This window comes from Choristoneura fumiferana, chromosome Z, assembly GCF_025370935.1.
Source record: "Choristoneura fumiferana chromosome Z, NRCan_CFum_1, whole genome shotgun sequence".
Lineage (NCBI taxonomy): Eukaryota > Metazoa > Arthropoda > Insecta > Lepidoptera > Tortricidae > Choristoneura > Choristoneura fumiferana.
The window spans coordinates 16,889,475-16,899,123 of record NC_133472.1 but is presented as its reverse complement, the minus strand read 5'-3'; the positions used below and the strand labels follow the sequence as shown (position 1 = coordinate 16,899,123).

The 9,649-nt window shown below is 35.5% G+C and overlaps 1 protein-coding gene across 1 annotated transcript; it reads right to left on the bottom strand.

The window, feature by feature from the left end:
* Positions 1-1,677: 1,677 nt before the first annotated feature.
* Positions 1,678-8,844, bottom strand: LOC141429844 (peptidyl-prolyl cis-trans isomerase NIMA-interacting 4). The gene is made up of 3 exons (XM_074090410.1): positions 8,578-8,844; positions 2,460-2,948; positions 1,678-1,884 (listed from the first exon to the last, which is right to left on the bottom strand). Exons 1-2 carry the CDS (start codon positions 8,639-8,641, stop codon positions 2,629-2,631), a joined length of 384 nt encoding a protein of 127 aa, XP_073946511.1. The 5' UTR covers positions 8,642-8,844; the 3' UTR covers positions 1,678-1,884; positions 2,460-2,628.
* Between the last annotated feature and the right edge of the window lie 805 nt (positions 8,845-9,649).

The following is a 9,649-nucleotide window of genomic DNA, read 5'->3' as shown; positions in this document are numbered from 1 at the left end:
CTGAATCACATACCAGGGTGGAACCATTGTGCTACTAATGTCACTTTGACATTACATACCCTTGCCAAAGAAATCACAGCACGTCGCATGGCGTGACGGCACGCGGACCTTCAACTAGCTATATCTGCATCATTATTTGTTATTGACAAAAGGAAACAGACGGACGAGGTACCTTAGTAAATTTTTTAGGACACTATAATACCCTTTTTCTCAAACATCCAAGGAAATGTCCTTATATTCGTGACGATAGAAAGCGAAGTACGTCTATGTATACCACTTATTGAACATTCGTTCTAATTTCAAATTAGAGGGCAGTAATGGAATTTGAAACAACATTGCCTGCCATGGCCAGCAAAGTGATTGTCTTTTGTTTTGTTTCACTGTTTTTTTGTTGTTTTATGGCCAACAACAAAAAACAGCCAATTAAAAAAACATAGTTTGCGAATGTGTATTTACTTTTTAAACTCTTATTTGACTAGATTATTTAATTAGATGTATCCATTGATTAAATAATTTATTTGACGGATAAAATGTGATGCCATCTCTGTTTGTTTTATTCGAATAGACGGAGACGGCATCACATTTATCCTTCAAATAAAATTAATCAATGTATGGTGAAACAGCCCCTACATCAGTTATTCAATATAATAAACAAGGATTGACATTTATTGTTAATAATTTATTAAAATAAGAATGTACTAAGGTATCGTCATGGCAAAAACATTAACCCGCACAGCTTATAAAAAAATAGATGAAAAAGAGTAATTTGGGGGGAATAGAAAAAAAAACAAAAACGAGTGGTTTTTAATTCAAATAACTGTTATTGTTTCCGTTATGAGTTAATTATCAAGTGACATGGTGACATGGTATTATTTTCTTAGATTTATTAGAGAAAAGCACTAGGTATACAAGCCTCGTCCGAACAGGCCATACTCGAACTTCGCATGTCGGCGTCCCGCTGACGCTTATGCCTTTTAATACGCGAGGGAAAGGGACGGTGCGATACGAACTTCGATTTTCGTAGTAGCCCGTCTGGATTGTCGGTCTCGTATCTCTATATTACTACTCGGCCGGCAATCCCCTGTGTCGCTGCCTCTACAGTAATGTACTAGGTACTTATTATGTTATATAATATCATTCAATATCCAATTAATATTATAGACTCATCGACACAAATTTGGCATACATTTGCGGGCCAGATTTTTTGCCACTCAGCTTATTTAACTTGAAAAGCTTAAAAAACGTACATACAAACATGCGCATTTATAACTATAAATGCGCATGTTTGTATGTACGTTTTTTTGTTACTCCTTCAAATTAAAAGGACTGAACGGATTCGATGAAATTTGGTATCTTAGATAGCTGGACGTCTGAAATAACACATATACTACATTTTATCCCAATATTCCCATGGCCATTTGGTACTCTTTCACACTAAAGCGGCGGGACAAATTTGCATGATATTCGGTATGTAGATCATTTGTATTGGAAACGTTTTTTCAAACGTTATGTGATGTTTAAAGGTGAATAATGTTTACGTGTAGGTATTTTTATTTCATTGATGCTTTTACTGAAATAATGTATATCTTTTCTCTAAAGCGAAAAACCGATGTATAGTCTCAAGGAATAATACGTCCAGCAATTGAAATACCTAATTCGAATCTAATAAAACACAACTTAAGTTTTATCAGTATTTTTTTATTGCGGAGCTTACGTTTAAATCATGATGGAATAGAAACTTTGAACTTGTAAGTCAAGGCTCTGGGCGAAGTCTTCTTGGTCATTATGAACCAGAGACAGATGTTGCAGAAGTACACGAGAGTCAGCAGCATGGAAACGTGCGCCAGCCGGCACAGTCGGAGGAAGCTCAGCTTCAACCCGCCACTGCAATACAAAACACAGTTACCTCTAGATAAGTACAACTTGCTACCGCATTACCTAAATCACGTAATCAATATTAAAATGTAGACTATTGTACACTAGCCATTAAAATTTGAAAGTGGATAGATTATATTCTCTGAAACTTACTGGTAAAATACAGATGTGGACTAAAATCAAAGGGGGAAACGGTGAGATCTACGAGTACGTTCCCGGCACTGGAAATCCTTTTAAAGTTGATGCCCATGGGATCGGTTACTAGAGCAACAGCAGTGCTACTACAAAACTCAAAACTCGAAGTTCGTGTCGTGCGGTCCCTCTGACACTTATACTATTTAATACGAGAACGAGGGACGGTACGATACGAACTTCGAGTTTCGTAGTAGCCCTTGCAGGCTTATTTTTCCTGCGGTAAAGAATTGGGAACGGGTAGTGAATCAGCGGCGGTTAATTGCTAGTACTCCCCGTTGGCGACCGTATCGAATTTTAACGGTCGCTGTTCATAGGGGAATTGTCATAAAATAAATAAAAGTACTAGAAAAATGTTCCAAACATGACAGTATCACATCAAAACTACTTACTCTCTATTAGAAAAGTCTTCTAGATCCGAATTGATAGACTCGGTAGACCTCTGCGGGTCCGGTAGTATAGTAAAGTCCTTATCGAATTGCTCCTGCAGACAGCAGATTCTTTCCATAATAAACAACAAAAGTATCGCCCAGAAATACTCAAATTCAAAAACCATATCGGTCATTTTTTCCCTTCAACCATAATAATGTGATATCCGAATTTAGTCTTGATCGGAGGGTCTGTGTACACCGGGTTGGCAACCGTAGAGATGGGCAAGGCGAACGCCGCATCCTGGAAGGGCCCCACCATAGACCCGCGCGTCATCCAGCCGAGGTCTCCGCCTTGCCTGGCTTTGTCCTCACTATACGCGGCTGCTACATCAGGAAACTTCTGACCCGCTTTTATTTTTTCCAAAGCTTCTAAACATTTTGACTGTTTCTCACATAGTATGTGTCGGACTTTGACAGCTGTCCCCCCTTTTTTCTCTTTTGCGCCCGATTCTGAATTCAAAATAGAAAGTGAGCTATAAATAACAACAATAAATACATTTTATCTTTTCTGATGCAAAATAAAATATATTTATTATGTTATGTTATGACCATTTTATGAAACGTTAACAAGGTGAAAGAGTGAAAGTTGTAATCGTGTTCCATACAAATACGGATCTATACCATAAAATCAAAGGCGCAGTTTGTTTGATGTGGGTACAAAGGTTTCATTTTCTAAAAAAATAAATTATTCACAGTAAAATAAAAGTTGACACGATTGAACAGTTTTTAAATACAGAACAGACAGACTGTCATCAATTCATCATAGTCATAGGTCTAGTTAGTATACACACACATACCCAACGAGTATGACGTGTGTAAAGCGTGTTAACAGTGTTTAGGCGTTATGAAATGATCCAATGATTTAGCTAGTGATAAGGGGGAAGTGCGGGGAAATCTCAGAAGCGCCGCCCGCCCTGCTCGTCGAGCACTTTAGCGCATGTTCTGGCGGCCGCACTAGTTAGAAGAGGCAGCGGGGCTACTACGAAATTCGAAAATCGAAGTTCGTATCGTACCGTCCGTCTCACTCCCGTATTAAACAATATTAGCGTCAGCAGAACGGCAAGATACGAAGTTCGAATTTTGCAGTTCGTAGCAGGTACAGGGCCAGCCGGGCACAGTACCTATAAGGTGTTAATTAAATAACTAAAAACCTCAGACACCCCAAATTTTCAGTCCGTTGATTGCGTTTATTTTTGAATACCATCATTATTTTAACAGATATTCGTGTGTTTTTCTAAGTCAGCAATTCTACTTTATTTCTAACTCTACACTTATAATTTGTATTTTCGTCAGTTGCGCTTTGAAGTTTTTAGAAGAAAAACACACATTGAAAGCAAAACGGCCAGTATTCAATATTATATCGAAATAGTATGCAACCTCACTAAAATATTTAATTGGCGCATGTTGCAGTACTAACTTTTAGACTGGGCGCAATAAAAAAGGGATTTTTAAAACACAAACACAACCTTATTTAAAACATAGTATACGATTCTACTCTCGATTCTGAGCAAACTACTTTCTGGTTTACAGTTATAAATAACTAAAATAAAATAAAAAACTACTCAAATTAATTAAAATTAACACCTTGTATACAGATTACCTATACTTACAGATACCACTATGATTGCCGTCTTTGGTCTACTGCAAAATATGCAGTAGTTGATAGAATATTGTTAGAATACCTATATATGTAATAACTTTAAACAAGCTAAGTTTGTATATTAATTAATCTATTTAATTCAGGGATTTCGGAAACGGCGCATACGATTTCTATGAAATTTGCTATGAGAGGGTTTTCGGGGGCGAAGAATCGATCTACTTGGTCTTATAGAGGTAGGATTTCCCAGAAGAGAAAACGCGTGTTTTCGAATTTCAGCCCGAGCTGTAAAATTATTTGAATACCTACTTCAATTTAAACATCCAAGACAACTAAGAGAAATTGTCCATTTGAGAAAGAAATGAATATAGTGAAAACTACGAAATTGATATACTTATCCATGTTACGCATCGCACAAATAGGTAGTAAAATATGTAGTCTTCAATAAGGGAACTTCCACACCCCGTTTTTTTTACGCACTGATGCCGACGCGCGTTTTTGATGTGCGCGTCCTCTGCGCTTTTTCATCGCGTTTTGGCTGATTGCACACGTTTTTTGTCGTAAATGAAACTCGCTTTAAGCGCGCGTTTCTATCGATACAAATGCATTTGAAACGAACTTCGAACGCACGTTTAGATAGACGCGATACAAACGCGATACAGACGCGATACAAACGCTTGCGTTCGAAAAAAACGTGGTACAAACGCAAGGATTGTGTGTAAGGTTAAAGTTAAAACGTGCCGGCTTCCTTGCGTGTGCTGAGCGTTTGCGTTTGTATCAATACAAATGAGCGTAAGAAAAACGTCGTGAGGAAGGTCCCTAAGTTAGTTTATTACATAATGATCTCGAGTTAGACATTTTGTTGATCAGTTTATTCATATACCTAATAGTTTCCTATAGCTATGTATGATATAATATATTTATTCCTACTCATATTATAAATGCGAAAGTTTGTGAGTATGTGTTTGTATGTTTGTTACTCCTTAACGCTAAAACGGCTGGACGGATTTGTGAAAGACCCCGAATTTAAATGCGAAGCCGGAGAAAAACACTAGTAATTAACAATTTGATGCGGATTTAAATGCAACTAGTGTTAACCCGAGGCTTCGCAATCCAAATCAATTTTTAGACCCAGCATTTAAAAAAAAAAATTAAAAAATTAAAAATTGTTTATTACAAGAAACAACACATACAATAGGGTTACAAATATCTGTTGGTCCCACACTAGGCTGGGCCTGTAACGTGGTGACCGGATTCGGTACTTAATTATTTAAATTACGGTATGTTTACATGTGTCTGTGAAAATATTTTATTTTATTTATTTGAATTGAAATTCCGAGATTTTATTAAATTCTCATGGGAATTCCCAAAAAATATTATACTTAGTAGTTTTCATTGACGTTGCATTAAATACAACCATGCCAAATTTGTCGGCGTCTGTGGTCTATGGATAGTTAGTGTTTTTTACTCTTTTATTTAATTTGGTTTTGAATTTTGATTTTATTGGTTTTTGTTTAGTTTGTTATTTTATTTTTTATTTTTTTTTATTCGCCATCCGTGAACTCGCCAAGCGGTCACAGCGGAAGACCAGCGTTGGCCTATATACGGCCAACACTATGCTGAGCTGGGGCCGCTTCGCGATCTCGCATATGCATAATACTTCTTTTTATTTCTTTCTTTATATTATTGTTGTTTTTTCTTTTGTATTTTACTTTTTTTTAATGTATTTCAATTACGTTTTTTATGTAATGTGCGAGGTCCGAATTAAATATTTCTTTCTTTAAATTTCATGACTAAGCCCAAAAGTTGTTATTTCGATATTTTATCCCTATCTCGTAGGAATATTGGGATAAAAGTAGCCTATATGTTATTCCACATGTCCAGCTATCTACGTACCAAATTCCAGCCAAATCCATTCAGCCGCTTTAGCGTGAAGGAGTAACAAACATACACTCACAAACACATGCATACACACAAACTTTCGCATTTATAATATTCTTAATTAGGAATAGGATTGCATTTGTAAAATTTTAACTGCATTTCTAGTTTTAAGGGACTTAAAGAATGAAAACACTATAGAAGGAGAGCTGGTTGTCCTCTTTGGGTAGGCATTTCAGGTAAGCTGAAAACTTCTCCTGCACCTCTCCTATATCCCCCTAAGCTTAACACATACTCGTAACTGCAGTCGGGAGTAGATATTGGAGCTAAACTACATTAACCCTTATATATTTCCTAGTTACAATTTTTTATTGCAAAAAATATATCTTCGAGGCAATCTAAAATTTAAATCATGAAATAGTTTTTTTTTATTTTGCTTGTGGTGTGTCTCACTGCTGAGCAAAAGCCTCCCCTTAATTGAAGATTAAATTGAATATACAAAGAGTTAAAAAATAAATAAACCAGATTTATTTAGTTAAAAACCTGCTTTCGAAAAAATTAAAGAATATGTTTGAGGCAAATTGAAGTACAAAAAATGTATAATTTTACAATTTAAAAAAAGTACTTTAAGAAAAGCCCTCTTGTTCTGAGAGGAGGCCTGTGCCCAGCAGTGGGACGTATATAGGCTGGGATGATGATGATGACTTTAAGAAAAACACTATAATCGACTCAAGCAATCACTCACTATAACCTGTGTTGGGATGATTTTTCTTACATTACATTTTTATAAATCATATTTAAGTATTAACTAAAAGCTGTGAATATTCCATACAAAACCTTATTTGGCTGTAATAAAATAGTACCTAGTAAATATTTAGTAGCAATAATAATATCAATTGCTGATATACAGTATTGCATCTGCAAATAATGCATTTGTTGTTTGTTCTTTGTCACATTCACTATTTTTTTGTGTGTCAATATGTTTAAAGTGTGTAAATAGTCAATAACCAGGTATTTTACTCTATTCTAAACAAGGGCAAACCATTCTACCTACCAGGTGATTAAGTGAGAGAGTTACATGAGAAAAAATGCATGTGAGCAATTTAATTTAATTTAAGTAAGTAATTTAAATTTAAGTTACTGTGCAAGTGTTCATCAAGAGCTGTCTGCATTCTCAATTGCCATGGTACCATTAAGCCTTGTGTCCAGACCGTATAACTTACTTATGGGCTTAAGTAAAAAACTATAAACTTTAAAATTTTGGACAAAAAAATGTATCCAGCATTTTGCATAACTTTATTATTATTGTTGGTAAAGATTTTTGATCACGGGCCCATGGGTGCCCCTTTTTTTTAAAGGCATTCATGGCTATGAAACCAACATGGTGGCTTTTGGTACCATATATTATAAATGAGATGGACGTAACTATAGAAGTCTATCCCCTAACCTAATACACTATGATATTCCTCTACAATTGCTAAGCTGTGGCCAAGCAGGAAGCATTTTATTATTATTCCCCTGAATGGTGGCCTTTAAGTCTTAAGCAAATGTCAGTTACAATAACAGGGGTACAGTTGATTTTGTAGAACAACCAACAGTTAGGCAGCTCCAAGGAAATAATTTTGTGGAAAACCCCTTTCGAGTGAACACTGCTGTGGGAATCACACTATAACAAATGAAAAAATATTATAAGTAGGGCTCAGAATTTTGCGTTTGACTATTGACAGATTGTAGGGAGAGAGCACCGCTTTTTAACGATGTTATCAACAAATCAATTGTTTTTTTTATTTATGTTTTAACTTAAATACATAATTGAAAATATATTTTTGCTTGGAATATTATTATTACAAAATACTTTATATTGGCTATGATAGAACTGAAGGAATACAAAATAATATTTTCTCTTTTAATTTATCAAAGTGTAGGCAAATAAGCTACGTAACGTTCAGTGGTCTCAGAGGGATGGTTTGTTAACTTATAAAATATAAAGGTATTCGTAATTCAGATTCAGATTATTTATTTGCCAAGTAATCAACATTACATTTTAGCATGTCATTATATCTATGTACATTATTGAGAACACTAGCTAACATGCATTCATTATAGTGATTTCAATAAAGCAATTTAAAAGAATTAAACTTTCCGATATTTCAAACTTTTTTCATCATTGACCGCTGAAAAAAGTATGTATCAACGGAAAGTTTGAGGTTTTATTTAATTTACAAAACTATCGATTTGTCGATAACATCGATAAAAAGCGGTGCTCTCTCCCTACAATCTGTAAATTAATAAGGTCTGTCAACTAATTAGAAGTAATTAAAACTAGAATATTGTTATTCTACTTGTTTAGTTTTAGCAGCTGTTGTCCCCATATCATTTCGGCGTTTTAGGTAAGCAATAAACCTAGTGTACTAACAGTACAGGTGAGACAGTCAATAGATCAGTATGAAAAAATATAAAGCAATATAAGCTTTCAAAAGTTCCTCATTTTGGAGGATACAAACATGGTTTGGCCTGGCTTACCATGCCTTATTTATTTTAGTTATGATAGTAAGCATAGTCTTATAGTGTGTTGTCGGCGGATATAAGCTAGAGAATAATAACCTTTCGCGTCGCCGCCTGATTTGCCTCCTTTTCCACCTTTTTCAGCCTGCTTCTTAGGAGGCATTTTTAGTAGGTATAAGCCACGCAGGTCACTTCTTTAATATATTTGAAACTTAATGTAGCTTGACTATTGTATATTTATGGCATGACATGTGTTACAAAACTATTTATCTGAATAAAATATAATTTGAACATCTGTCTATCTCTTATTAGTCTGTGATCTGTCTGACTGAACTACTCCTGTACGTCACTCAACTCACTGTCCGTTCAGCGTTCAGTTCACTGACATTTGTTTGATTGCTTCGACTGCCAAGTCATTGTCAAACTTGACAGCCCTCTTTTTTTAGCACCAGAATAGTCAAAGATGCTCCAGTCCATAAGAAATAATGATTTGTAGTAGCTAAAATTGAAACAGAAAATACTATTGCTACTACTACCATTGAAGTTGACTAGAAATATTGTACTCTTGTGCTAATTATTGTAGTGAGCATTCGTTATTGTGAGATAATTTAAAAAAAAATTATACATTGCATTTTTTATGCAGTGCATTTTTATACAGTGACAACCTTGTCAAGAAATTTGATTTTGGACTGTAGTAAATAAATGGCTTTGATTTTTCTTTGGTGGTATAGTACATTGTGTCTTAAGGGCGGTAAATAAGGAATTACGAACGAGCGTCTATTAGAAGCCCGAAGTCGAAGACTGAGGGCTTTAATGAGTCGATGTTCGTAATTCTAGTAACGCCTGTGCGACAAACAATGTTTTTCATCACTTTTGCGAGTTAATTTTTATATTTGTAAAAGAAAAAATATAATTCTTCCAAATAGTTATTGGAAATACCTTAGGCTGCGCCTTTGGGCTGCGCACTTGGCAGCGCCACCCTCCCCTTCCCGCAGCATGCGCCAGCAGGGCTACTACGAAACTCGAATGGGACTCACTTTGAGTATTTGTTTGGTTTCACTTTGAGTATTTATCTAGATAAATACTCAAAGGGGTTTCATGCAAGCACATTAAGGTCGAGGGTTTTATTTGCGGAGTTGCAACCAAGGTAGCCCGCATGTTACACACACAT